General features: G+C 41.4%; 1 protein-coding gene across 1 annotated transcript in view; it reads left to right on the top strand.

Annotated features, from left to right (window-relative positions):
• The window catches only part of POMT2 (protein-O-mannosyltransferase 2), a 29,718-nt gene that overhangs the window by 5,997 nt on the left and 9,780 nt on the right, over nucleotides 1–13,941 (top strand). The window contains exons 6-14 of the mRNA XM_009319409.1: nucleotides 1,741–1,847; nucleotides 2,817–2,899; nucleotides 4,020–4,129; nucleotides 6,230–6,296; nucleotides 7,190–7,262; nucleotides 8,824–8,902; nucleotides 9,663–9,814; nucleotides 11,538–11,629; nucleotides 12,718–12,794. Coding sequence (XP_009317684.1) covers nucleotides 1,741–1,847; nucleotides 2,817–2,899; nucleotides 4,020–4,129; nucleotides 6,230–6,296; nucleotides 7,190–7,262; nucleotides 8,824–8,902; nucleotides 9,663–9,814; nucleotides 11,538–11,629; nucleotides 12,718–12,794 — 840 coding nt within the window. The remainder of the gene's footprint in view (nucleotides 1–1,740; nucleotides 1,848–2,816; nucleotides 2,900–4,019; nucleotides 4,130–6,229; nucleotides 6,297–7,189; nucleotides 7,263–8,823; nucleotides 8,903–9,662; nucleotides 9,815–11,537; nucleotides 11,630–12,717; nucleotides 12,795–13,941) is intronic.

Below are 13,941 nucleotides of genomic sequence, written 5' to 3'. Positions count from 1 at the left end.
CCTGCTGTGTCATTTGTTTTCTCTGGTTAATGTGAATCAGTATGGGCTGCAAAGATGCAATGTTCCAGCTCCGGAGAAGCACTTCTTGAGCAAAGTCAGTTAATTGCATTTGAAATGGAACAAATCCATCATGTCTAAGCTTTCTGCCAGCAGACGGCTGCACAGTGATTTCATTTGTGCTGCTGGCAGCAAAGGCAGCAAGCCCCTGAGTGTTAGAATATGTAAAGAAATTTACTCCAGAAGGTAGATGCTTTCTGAATAACCAACTATTTGGCAACCTTGGTGTTTGAGGAGGGGAAAAAAAAAGAAGTGAGGATTAAACCCCTGAAAGCCTGTATAACTTATCTCTGCATTTGTTAGGAAACTACTCATGATTATTTACATGCAAGGTTTTGGGGACTAATTTGATTTCTAGAATTCTCAGCTTATCTTGGTCCGCTGTTCTGGTTTGCTCGATGCTGTCCTTCATGTGCATTTTCTGTTTTGACTTTGCATTGGAGTCTGTAGTTAAAGAAAACCTTTTCAGAAAGATTGAAGCATATTGTGGTCATTTTGAGTAGGGAACTGGAGAATAGTTCATATGCCTCTCCGCTGCATAAATTTGGTTATGTACCATTAATCAGCATTTTTCCAAGTGCTCAGTGGTTATTAAGTGTTCTGCTCAAGTACTTGAGTTGAGCAACTGTTTCTTTTGTTGACTTCAGTAAGTTCTTAGTTTTGTAATGTGTTCAGCTCTTTTTCCATTACTTCTGAAATCTTTGGATCTGTTATTAAGGGATGGAGGATGATTAGCTTAATGATTGTATGATGGGTACCATGTAAAAAAAAAAAAGCAGAAGCTAGCAAGTACATCTGCCTTCATCTGCTTTGAAGTTAGATGTGGACATTTAGCAAACAATTTTTGCTATTTAAAGTGTTTTCTTCTCCCACAGCTGTTTATTACCCACCCTGTATTTTAGTTTACTTACTCCACTACCAGCAGTGTCAGTAGGATGTGAATATGTAATTGCATCTTGGGCACCTGTGTACAAACCACCTTTCCAAGGGCTTTAAATAAAACGCCCTACCTCTGTGTTGAGGCAGCTAGAAACACTCACAGGTTTTGCTGCTGACTTTTCTGTAACTTCTGGCTGAGGACCAGCAACAGAAGTTGCAGTGTGAAAGCATCCTTGCTAAGTGAGCTGGTTTCTGTGAACGCAGCATATCTAGGTCCCCAAGAAGTCCTTATTGCAGTCATATTTGCATAGGGAGACTTGTTGGGAGAATTGTGTCTAGTAGCTTGTGTCCACATGTTTTCATTTTCCTTTTGCTTAGCTTTGACAGCTACTATTCTGGAAGTCACCTCCTTGCTGTGATTTTGTGTCAAGATGCGTACCACTCTGATAAACCAGTTAAGGTCCTTGTTTTCAAAGTATTGTCAATGGGAGCTGCCCAACCTCCTTTGCCAAAGTTAGACATGCCCGATATTTTTGAAAGTTAAACCCTCCTATTGTCTGTTTTTTGTCTTCTTCCCAAGACCCTGAAATTTCAAGGTACCCCAGCTCCAGCTTTTGGAGATGCACAACAAGGTCTGCCTAAGCTTTTACCGCTCCCTAGGCCTTTTTGGGGTAATTTTGCACCCTGCTGGGCTTGCTTGCATGGTAGGCTTCTGCTGTAGGACCACTGCTCAGAGTCCTGTGAGATAAAGAGTGGAGTTGTTCCTGCAGCTGCACTGTTTGATCCGGGTTGTGTTTGTTACAGGTCGTGTTTGGGAAGCATTTACTGGCTCGTGTACTCTGCCTCATCCTGCTCCCGCTTGCCCTCTACACGGCTATGTTTGCTGTTCATTTTACGGTATTAAATAAAAGGTATTTCACAATGTTTTCTCCAGAAGAAGAATCACTTGTCTTTGCTTTGAATTAAAGGCTGTTGATAATGGATTTCTCCATTTTCATTGTCAGAAGCACAGCCACAAGCTGTGTCTTTGTTTAATTCCCTTCCCAGATTCCTGCATTGTTTTTAGAGAAAGGCTCTGGCCAAGCTGGCAGTGAAACTGAGTTTGAGCTTAAGACTTTCTGAAATGCCAAGCAAGTATCCTAACCAAACTGTCTGTCTCCTTTTTTTCCTCCTCTCTTTCCTGGACCTGAAAATGTCTCAACTCCATTCTTTTTATTTTTGTAATTAAAAAAAAAAAAGGCATTGCATTCCTGAAAAATGCTTTGCCTGTGATTAAAAAAAAAAAAAAAAAATCTGAGTGTGCCCAAAGGGAGGACTCTTCTCTGAATGCCTGCAACCAAGGGATGCTTTTTGTGTGGAAAGAGCACAACAGCTAGTAAAATGGCCAAGTAATGTTTTTCCGTATGCCAGCATTAAGAGATGAGGTAAATAAGCATTTCATCACAAAAAAAGAATATAAAATTAAACCTGTTATTTTTCAGTTTAAGTCAACTGGTCTTACCACTACCCTCTTAGCAGAAATGAGACTTAAGGAGCCACAGGGAGAGGCTCCTTATCTAACCTGACAGTGCATCAGTTTATTTGTCATAAGAACACCTCCAAAGATAGTTGATGGTGCTTTGTGCAGTGTCAGTGTGTACATTTTTGTGACCTCAAGTCCTTGCAGCTCTGGACAATTTCCTGCAAGACTGTCTCTATCTGCTATGATTCACAACATTAGAGGTATGTGCATCTAAGGGAACTGCAGTCATTCTTCTCCTGATGCCATGTCTTGTTTTATCTTTTTCCTTCTGTAAAAACAACTTGGTAATGCATGGTAGAGCTTTGTATGCCTGTTTTGCCAGACTTTGCATTGTCACATTCTTTGCTGTCTTTTGTAGTGGTCCTGGGGATGGTTTCTTCAGTTCAGCATTTCAGTCCCAGCTGATCGGGAACAATCTTTATAATGTCTCCGTTCCAGAGCGTGAGTGTCCAAAGGAATAAACCTCTTTGAGTGTTGTCAATGTACATGGGGGTTTAAATAAAAAGTGTCTCCTGTGAGTCAGTGCAGGACAGTGCAGATTATGCCTTCATGGTCAGATCCATGCTGTTCCTCTGTGCAGTTTTATATATCGACAGAAAAGAAAAAGGCTGAAAATAACACTATGTTTACTGCAAAGTCACTAGCTGTTTCATCATGTTCCTTCTAGAGGGAAAGATGCCATTTTGAGGGATTTGACAGTTTTGTGTGCATGCATCTTTGTAATTTTTGGCGTTTATGTTGCTTGAGACAACAAAAAGAGATTTGTCCTGTTCACCTTAGGCTTGTAGGTGTTCAGATGTGGGATTTGTTTCCAAAATGCGTGTAAATGAAAACTGTCAACTCCTTTGTGACACAGTGTGCCCCTGGTTCAGCTGTGTTGTATTCAAGCATGCATATGAATTTAGGGGAAGGATGGCTCGGTGGTCGTTCCCTAATCCTCAGGTTGGCTAAGGACTACTGAGCCTTTAATATGGTTTAGCTTTCCAATTACTTCAGCTTTTCTCTGTCTGTTCCCTGCTCCAGAGCTGCTACTGGGAGAGCATCAAGTCCATTCTCCAAGACTCTGGTCTGCCACTTTTGTTGGGAGGCTATGAAGGAAGGTGTCTGAAGCCAGGGTATCAGCTCCACTATCTGATAGCTGAGCTTGCCTCCCTTCCCTCTTGTATTGCTGTAGGGGTTGGGCGATGGAGTGCTTCAAAGTAGTCACGTGCTTCTCAAAATTGATTGATTGTGTTTTAATTTGACCATATACTCTTACAGAAAGCTATCTCAAACCTCTCATTATTGAAATTACATACAAAAGAACTGGCGCTTCTGTTTATGTTAAAACTAGGTGGGAGAATTTTAAGTGTTTCAGCCAAATGTTATGTAACAATTTTACTGAATCGTGGCAAGATAAGCTTGCAATGAGCTGTGTGGAGTAACGTGTCAAACAGGAAATGAGCTTTCATCAAAACAAAGCGGGAGAATGCATGCCTAATCAGAGCACTGCAGACTAGCTGGGGGAGATATTTATAGGAGAGCTGCCTTATGCCTTTTTTCCTCCTTCCTTCCCATGTAGACTTGGCGTACGGGTCTGTGGTCACAATGAAGAACCTTCGGATGGCAGGGGGATACCTTCACTCCCACTGGCACCTCTATCCGGAGGGCATTGGGGCTCGCCAGCAGCAGGTTAGTGTACTGCGGTAGTACTGCCTCTGACTACAACCATCAACTCGCTCCCATTGCATTTAGCATTAGGTGCTGTCGTGACAGGAGCTATGTATTTATTCAGCATCTGTTACCCTCTCAGTGCCACAGCTGTGCACTTGGCTTGGAAGTATGAGTAAAAAAGGATGCTTGAAGAGAGCCTACCACATTGCACCAGAGAGGTGGCTTACAGTAACAAGGCTTCATTGTAGTAGCAAGACCACCCTCCATAGATGGAGGCCAAGAGGACTTAAAAATAATCTTCCATAATGAAAGTGCTGTTGTTACCTCAAGGAAGGCTGTAAAACTTATGTTTAAAACAAATACATTATCTTATAGGTTTCATTGCTGTGTTTTAAAAGCAACAGAATAGGGCTGCTGTGTGTTGTTTTCACTCCTGCCACTGGCCTCTGTGACCTTACATGAATTACTCTCCTTTTGTGCCTTGCTTTCCTCATCTGTCGCCAAAGAATTTGTAAGGCTTTGCTCATTAAATTAGATATCTGTACATTCATAAGCTAGCCATAATTAAACTATCTGAACTGTCTAAGGGCTTCTGATTAAATGATTAAGCAGTAAATCAGAGTAAAAATCAGAAATCATGTAACTATCACTAATTAAGTAGTACAAAAATTAAGTGAATTTCTTATTTTTGTCCATCAAGCTTCACAAATCTTTGCAGCTTCTGCAGCTTTGCCAAGATTTATTTTGCAGTTTGCATATTAGTGTCTAAAAATTGTTCTGAGCTCCTTGAAAGTAAGTTGCCAGAGAAAAACAAGTGTTTCTTTTTCAACTCCCTTCAGTCTCAGTGGTGAAGAAGTTTTCAGAAATGAAAACTTTGTCTCAATCTTCTTTTCCTGCTGTTCTTCCCAACCAAAAATTCTAATATTGTCATGTGACATTGATGTGTATTACCATAGATAGAGAGATCATACCAAAACTGGCTCAAGGATAGGCAAAATTCAAGTGCAGAGCATGCTTTATGACACTAAAAGCAGGGAAAGGGGATTTGGAGAGGGTGCTGATAGGAGTTTCCTTGAGGGTAAGTGGGAAAGGGTGAAGATTCCCCCCCTGTGCTTCCTGCCCTGGAAGTAGGACAAGGGTAGGGGGCTGGGACAGTTTGGGTGCTGTGGAGAGAGGAAGGGACTTCAGAACTTGGAGGAGATTTAGGGAGGAAAAGATGGAGGCAGTGACCTCTCTGCCTCCTCCTTTCCTACCGCTTCTGATGATACAAGCTCAAGGTATGAGGTTCCACCTCCAGCTCTCCCTTTTTCCCCACCCTCAGATGCTCCTGTGTGTTCTGCCTCTCACCCACCCACTGGGCCATCTGCTCCCACCTGAGTGGGAGGCACAGGTCTGGGACTGGTCTAGGGTCCCACAGAGCGGGGCTTGCTGCTGCTGGAAGAGGAGAGTGAGCAAAGTGGGCACAGTTACTCATGCTGCTCAGGAAGGTTGCCCTCGGGAGCAGCGCCCTGGGGCCAGGTGGTCTCCCCTGCCCATGGTAACAGTAGGAGCAGTTGCTCTGTGTGAGTCTGGGCAGGCCGGTAAGGGTTAGCTGGGTAGCATGTGCGGCTTTAACAGTTGATCCCTGAATCCTTCTTACCTTGCCTGGATCTTTTGGCAGAAGTATTATGGTTGTCACAGGCAGCCTGTTGTCTTAAATCTCTACCAGTGATGCCTGTCTGTAAAGCCAGTGCTGTTTCCATCTCCTGGTTCTGGTACTGGTCAGTGATTATTCAAAAAGTTCAGGTTTGGATATCCTGTTGTTGAAGAAGGAGCCTCTGAAGTAGGGTAAGTGGAGGTCAAGCTGGATGGTTGGAGGTTGTTACTCATGATGCATGTGAACTGCCATTAAGTGTAGGGCTCCCGAGTGTACAGGCTATATATACACTGAATAAAAGGTGTGATCTGGGTTAAGGAGTGGCCAGTAACTGACTTTCTAGGGGGCACTATCATAAAAGTCATCCCAGGGTTTCTATGTTATTGGCTCATTCATTTGGGACTTCAATGTGTGTCTGAATGTGTGTCTGCTATCACCAGCTTTTTTCTTGTTTGGTAAAATAATTTATCCTGTGCTTTCAGGTCACTGCCTACTTACATAAAGATTTGAATAACCTGTGGATTATAAAGAAACATGATTCAGATACAGGTAACAAATACCAGTAAAGTGCCTTTTATAACTGCTGCTTCAGTTTTTCACTTAAGTATTCTGAGTTCCCTCCAGGACAAAGTATCCTTCATGGATATGAGGGGGAGAGGAGGAAGAACGAGGGGAATCTGGCTCCATCTTGATTAACGCTGTTTGTGTCTACTGTGCTTTTGGTTTTTCTCCAGATTGTACAGTTGAAGTAAATAAGCTTTTCTCAGCTGAAGGTTGCACTGACAACTTTTCAGCTAGGTAGGGCTGCAAATAACAGAGGAAGTTAATCTGAACTCAGTATTTTGTGGAATCTGTTATTGTGGCTATGGGTCCTGGGAAGTTGGGTCCTGGTACGTTCTGATACATTGTGCTCAACTGATTTGCGTGGATGTTTGCTTGGGACAAGATAGAGTCCTGAATGTCAAGATCTATGGTTTGTACATACATCTGTTGTTTTAGAATGTCATATAGTGTAGCTGAGGCATGTTTGGTCTGGCAGACTTTCCTTTCTTCACCTGCAGTATGTGTATATAAAAATTAACAAGAACCGTCTAAACAACAAAAAATGCAAATAACCTAGATATAACAAAATTATCAGTGTTGCAAGAGTTATTTTATAGTTCATGAAATAAAAAAATATATATATATTTAGTTTTGGTGTTCAGCTAGCCTGACCAGGCATCCTCTTTGTTTAAGGGCAGTATGTGCTGCTTGGGGCCATGTTCTTTGGAATAGCCCTCAGGGCTGATCTTTAAACTAGAGCAGTCATTAACACCAGGCTGAGTCAACACAAATTAGTTTGCCTTGTATTGTCTGCTTGAGGCATGAGCATTCCCAAGAAACTTTCTAAGACCCTGATATGTTTGTTGGTGCATTGATACGATTAGTTTGCCTTCCTTCAGCAGATCTGTCAGACCCCTCGAGCCCTGTGGAGTTTGTGAGGCACAGAGATATTATTCGTCTGGAACATAAAGAGTAAGGATAATTTCTGGGATTCAAAGATATTGCATGATTGAATAGAACTGGTAGAAGATTTGTCCTGCTGGAGACTACATGGTTAGGCAAGCACAAGTGGGCTGTGTGACAGGGCTGTCTGTATATCTGCATTTCCAGTGTGGAGTTTGTGGAGTTTTTATTCTATGGTTTATGTTTTGAAGGGTGTCGCTTAAATGGGAAACTTCTAACAGAACCACACAACTTCATAAGAAATACCTACCTAAGCAGCAGAGGGATTTGTTGTGTGAGGTGCAATGTTAAGGGTAATTCTTCTGCAAAGAAGCAATTTCAAAACCCTGATTCTGTTGCTTGTCCCCACTCTCTGAGTTTTCTAGGCAAATAGTGTGTTTTTTTTGTCAGTGCACTGCAGGTGTCCTATTCCTATGTGCATAGGCAGTATCCACCTGCTGAAGTTCTCAACAGCACTGAGATCATAGCAGTGAAACACTTTTTAACAAAAATGTCGACTGGTGCCTTCCCTCTCTGTAGGGAATACCTGAGAGGAAGTAGGGGAACCTTAGTGACTTGATATTTAATCTTCATCTAGTCTAATGTCACTGTGCCACAATGCTCTGTGCTGTCACAGCTTTGATTTCTTAACAGAAGCTCTAAACTTGCGAGCCTGGAAATCATGTCATATTGCATTCAATATTGTGTGTTCACAAATCATTGCTTAGGTTTTAAGATTTAAAAAAAAAAAAAAGCTTTGAATTTTGGGGTTTACTACCAAATATATGATAATGAAGGTGATAAAATCTTGATTAGGCAATACTGGTTAGGTCTTGATTAGGTCTCTGGAATGGGAGGTGAAACTGCGGTGCTGTGGAAAAGATCCGGCAGATGGCTCTCGTCTCCTTGCATACAAACCTCATCCAGCGCGGGCAGAGGGTTTCTGTGCAGATAAGGCCAGGCTGGATGCAGCTGTATTGTTGGCAGGGGTGGCTCATTGTCTGAGTGGTTTTATTAAGGACTGACCAGGATATGGCCAGGTTTTTCTGGTTGCCCTAGTTAGCAGTCCCTGCTAGGGCAGTGGGAGGCTGTTTGTCTGCACTATGTACAGCTGGTGCTAATGGGGGCCACTGATTCCCACCCCCCCTCAGTAAATCTGTGCCTGACTAAATAGTACAATCTTTCCCCTCAAAAGCAAAACTGATAATCAAGAGAGGTCAGGATCTTGCTTTGCTTCTTGCAAGAGCAGGACTGTTAGTCCTACCTTTACTCTTCATTTTAAAAAAAACCAAAACCAACAATATCTTTTCCACCTGGAGGTGGTGGATTGTAGCTTGAGGGTTGGATTTATTCATTCTGTCTCCTTTTCCAGCACTGCCCAGCGTGGCATAAACTCAGAGTTGCATGGTGGGAAGCGGCAGTTTCACTGTGTGGCCCCCATTGCTGTTAAGGCTGCATCCTGCCTTACCCTAGGCTGGAATTCAGTGGTCAAAGCTCTGGCAGCTCTCTGAATGGCTCAAACCAAAGTTCTTATCACAAATTGACTGAGACGTAAAAACAAAACAAGGTTTGACTTTTAATTTCATTTCAGAACTTCTAGAAATCTTCACAGTCACCAGCATGAGGCTCCCCTGACAAGGAAGCATTTTCAGGTCACTGGCTATGGAATAGTAAGTGAATGGCAAGATAAAACAAAAGCTCCTTCTTTTGGGGAGAGTTCATACCATGCCAAGGGGATTTATTTTAGCTTTTTTAGTTTGTTACCCAAGGTGATAGATGTGCATCTACCATACTGGAGGAAAAACTGATTTAGTATGAAATAACTTATCTCATATTTAAGGTGTGTTTAATGTGAACACAGACAAGAAAATAACTTAAGCTTTTACTGCCAGTCTAGCTTTGGCAGCGTTCAACTCCAGAAATGCCAAACTGAGCAACCTTGAAGTTGCTCTGACAAGTATTATTTTATGTATTTGGCCTTGTCACATAGACAAGTGCCTTTTTTTGACAGAATGATGACAGAATTTTGAATCACAAAAATGAAGTCTGCTTTGCGGGCTGAATTTCCAGACGCAAGGGGCTGTTGCCCAAACCCCTTTTGTGAAGCAGCCAAGTTATCCCCGTTTAAAATGTAACTCTGAGCCACAGTCAAGTATGAATTGGAAGCAAAAAAATTTAAGGTTGGCAAGATAAAAATGTATTTGTGAGTAGTTGCTCATGTCTAGAATTATCTCTTCCTGATGGGGAATATCTTCTGTGAAGTCTGAGTGAGGGTAGCCTGGGCTCCTTTGTTTAGCTTTGCCACCATTAGAGTTTCAGAAGTTCCTATTTGCAGTGCTTCAATCCTGTATGTCTTCTAGTTGTTGGGGTTTTTTTTTTTTGTGTTTTTTGTTGGTTTTTTTTTTCTCCTATGATATGTTTGCATGATAGAATGGAACAGGAGACTCCAATGACTTCTGGCGGATTGAAGTGGTGGGCAGAAAGGCTGGGAAGCTCATCAAAGTCCTACGGAGTCAGGTCCGGCTAACCCATGTGGCCACAGGGTGTATATTGGGCTCTTCCGGAAAGACTCTGCCAAAATGGTAAATAGCTTGTAATCCCCGTCCACCCCTGCAAGGCCTTGAGCTGACATGTTCCTTTGCTCAATGGTACTTCTAAACTAAGCAATAACTACATTTCCTCCATTTCTTTATCTTTAAAAGAATAAAAAAGTAACTAGCAGGTACTAAAAATATAACCAGAAGGGAAGATCTGGGTTAGAGTTATGCAGCCATGTTACAGTGAAGGTACACAGCTCTGAAAAATAATATCCCTTACTAAGAGATCCAAGAGTGGCATGGGCATAGATCTTGTCATTTGGTAAGTCCAGGAGGAGTTGACAGACATGTTCTTCAGTGCCCGTTTTATCTTTGGGATTCACAAAAATTGCTAGAAACTGGGGCAGTTCATGCTCTTCCATACCATAATCCTCCAAATTTCTTTTTATTGGTATTAATTTCTTCTGTGGTTGGAAGACCTTCTGCCATTTTTGCATGCAGCATCTGAAGCGAGGGCAACGGTAACAAGCTGCTATTAGCAGGGGTCGTGATTTAATATGTCCTTGGATTATATATCTTCATCATTAAAATGAGGTATAGGCAGAGACATCCAGACTAATGCCAAGCAAGCTGCTGTATCTGCAAAGCTGTACTGTGTGGGATGCTAACATGGATCCTGAAGCAGCAGGCTGTGCGGTCGTGTTGCTTTTGTTTCCAGAGCAACCTCTGTTATTGCTGGCTTAGGTTTCCCTTCACTGTGTTATGGTAAAAAGGGCTTCTAAGGAATCCTGTGGATGCTGAATCATAGTGAGCGCAGGCAGATACCTCTGGTGACTGCCTGGTCAGGAATGCAAGTGCCGTTTAGACTTTACCAGTAAAACTGGGCTCATGGGTAAGTAATGTGATTGGTTTAAAAAAAAAAAAAAAAAAAATCACCGCCTCTGTCAACAGTGTTCAAGAAAGGGGGTGTATATATATATATTCCCCCCCCCCCAACACAAACTTATCCTGTGAATGGAAATTATTGCCACAAAATATTGATGACGTTAAGAGCTGAGGGGAAAAAAATACTTGTTAACTGCAAATAAGGATGGTTAGAGTATATTGGATTTTTTTTTTTTAGGTATTTAAAGGGGAGTAATCGCTGTCCTTCAGAGAATTAAGTGGTGATTAATTAATGGAATTAATTAATTAGTGGAGTTAAGTCTGCTAAGAGGTGGTTGATAGAAAATTCCTTATTAATCTGTCACATTACTGCAGGGTTTGATGCACTTTCTCCAAAAGTGTTTGATGTGACCTGCTATAGAAATAGGATGAACAGACTAAATGAACAGTTGGTGGGATCCTCTAAAGTCATTCTTTTGTTTCTGTAATACAGTTGCTGTAGGCGTGGATTGACTTAAATTAACAATGGTGATTTTTCTTCTGGAGAGACTATAAGGATTGACTTGAAGTAGTTTCTAGTTGTCAATGTGCATCAACTTCAAAAATCCAACTGCTTATGTATGGACCTAGGTTTTTAGTTTAGATGCCCACAGTTAGAAATGTGGTTCAAATATTCAGTAGCATTTTGATGTTGGTTGCCTTGCAAATCTGTTCTGGTTTCCCCATGGTGCTTAGAGCATGTAAGAGTGTGTAAGAATGCAGCTGCTGGGGTTGAGTGATACGGTAGCTGTTATGGGGAAGTATAAAGCTAAATGGGGAAAAAATCAGACATGAACTGGAAATATTGAGTGATCTGGTGGCTAACTGTTCTGCTGTTCCTCAGGGGTTGGGAACAAGTGGAAGTCACCTGCACACCATACCTGAAGGAGACTCCCAATTCCCTCTGGAACTTTGAAGATCATATTAACCCTAAGTGTAAGTCACTTATTTCCTTTTCCTTTGAGAGTGCATCTTGGCTTGCTGTTAAAGGAAGGGATAAGCTATCAGATGGCAAGAACCAGCATTCAGTGTTTGGAATTTGTATGTTCTTTCCCAACTCAAGCGCAAACTTGCTGAACTTGGGTCAGTTGTTCAGAGATGCATAGCCTTTTTCTACTTCACTGTTTGTGCTGTAAGCTGGTGACAATGCTTCAAGTGTAGTGGAAGTATAAAGACGTTTTTAAGGATTTTGAGGTCTTAATGGGTAACGAAAGTGTGAAGTTGTATAGGCACTGCAGTACAGGCTGTTATTTTTAACATCATTGGTTTAATTGGGAATTATTGTCATCGATAAGAGTATGTCCATTATACTTTAATGATTTTTTTTAAAAAGCTAGGATCCACCCTGTTCTGGTGTATTTTTTTTTCCTTCTCTTAGCGGGGGCATGCTAAATAATGATTTTGCAGTACCATCAAGAAATGAATAGAAGTGTGACAGAGAACTAAGTTTGCCAATAATGACAGATGGGCCTTGCAGCCTCATCCAGGAGTTAGATATGTGTCACAGCCTCATTTGGCCTGAATTATTTGATACAATTTCATCCCACAAATTGCAGATTACTTGGGCCGAGTTCTGCGTTATTAAAAAACCTAGTGTTCTTCATCCTTTTAGAGCGACTGTGTGCAAACCAAAGGAGAGGAATCCTGGGCTGTTGACTTGGTAGAATTTCCTCTTCTGTTGTAATGCATTTTGCATTCCCACACTCATGGCTCATTTACAGATAAACAGCAGCCTATGAGCAATATGTCTCTAATTTCAGATAGAAATACAAATCTGTTTATTTCATGGACTTTTATCTATTTCTCTTGCTCCTGGAAGTAAAGGAGGAAATCTAGGAGTACATCAGTTGTGAAATTTTGACTGCGAGCCTCTGTGTTTAGAATATGAATGAATTGTGTAGAGGATTAAAAGAGGTGCTAGAAGCAGATTTATGACAGGAGGAGAGAGTGTAGTTTATTATGAAAGAGGCAAATAAAAGTAAACCGTACAGACTTCTAATCTGTTTTTCTCTCTTTTTCTAAAGTGCCCAATATCAGTCTGGATGTTTTGAAGCCCTCTTTTGCAGAAATTCTGCTAGAATCCCACATGGTTATGATCCGGGTAGGATATCATTAATTCTAGATTACAATTTTCTTCCTCCTTTCTCTTGCATCAAAAAGAAATAGCATTTTCTGAGATATCTGGGTGATGGCTGCAAGCTAGGGCAGAATTTACATGCCCCAGCAACCTACTTGAATTTATACTTGGAAAAAGGGGTGGTCTTGCAGCTAAATCTTCCAAACGTTTGGAAGCCTTGGGCTTGATGCCTGGCTCTGCTGTTAGTGTGATCTGGCTACAGCCTAATTATGTAATCCCTCCACTGTTGAAATTCAGTTCTGTCCCTACCCTACTGGAAGGTTTTAAAGTTAAATTAGTATTTATGAGGCAGGAGGATATTACTATGGTCAGAGTCAGGAAAAATAGCTAAACAGACACTTAGGAGAACAATAAATGTTTGGATTGAAAATGGAAAACTTCTACTTTAAAAAAAAGTTCATTGAGGTGCTGTGTTTTCTGCTTTTGTCTTCCCTATTTATCCCTGAATATAAAGAAAGACCTGGATTTAATGTTTTCAAGGTGGACTACTCTTGTGGTCTTTCCCCATGATTGTTCTTTGTGCTCTTGGCCACAGCCCTTCTGTTTCCAGCTCCTCAATCCTTCATTTGAAGAACGAGAAGAGAAGTTACTATTTTGAGAAAGGAGTCTAAGGTTTTATTTGCTACTGTTTGTAAAGCTCTTCTCAGATTCTTAAAAGAAAGAAGGTAGTCAAGCAAATTGTTACTAATGCTAAGCATTTCCATGGCAACCAGTGATAATGCTGTCTCAGGTAAGGAAGCACCTGCATGGGTTTCCATGGAAATAATCTTTCTGAGGCTTTTATTTTGGAGTGGAGGGAAACCTGTCAAAGTAGTCTCTTAATGAGCAAAGGTCTTGCTTATGCAACATACATCTTGAGCGACAGAAAAGCTGGAGAAGAGAAATGGGAGAATACTGCCTCTAATGGTACCAAAGAACATTTTCACTTGCACAGTAATATTAAAACATTCATTGTCCTCATTGTGGCCATCTCCAGAAGATGATGTGTTTATGTAGTCAGAAAACAGCCTTTACTCAGGAAGAATATTCATGTATGTTTGTGTACCCAGACATTTCTGGGCAGGCTTTGCAGCGTAACTGCCTGCTCATTTAAATTTTATCTTGACTTATC

This window comes from Pygoscelis adeliae, unplaced genomic scaffold (genome assembly GCF_000699105.1).
Source record: "Pygoscelis adeliae isolate BGI_AS28 unplaced genomic scaffold, ASM69910v1 Scaffold71, whole genome shotgun sequence".
Lineage (NCBI taxonomy): Eukaryota > Metazoa > Chordata > Aves > Sphenisciformes > Spheniscidae > Pygoscelis > Pygoscelis adeliae.
This window is presented reverse-complemented; position numbering and strand designations above follow the sequence as displayed.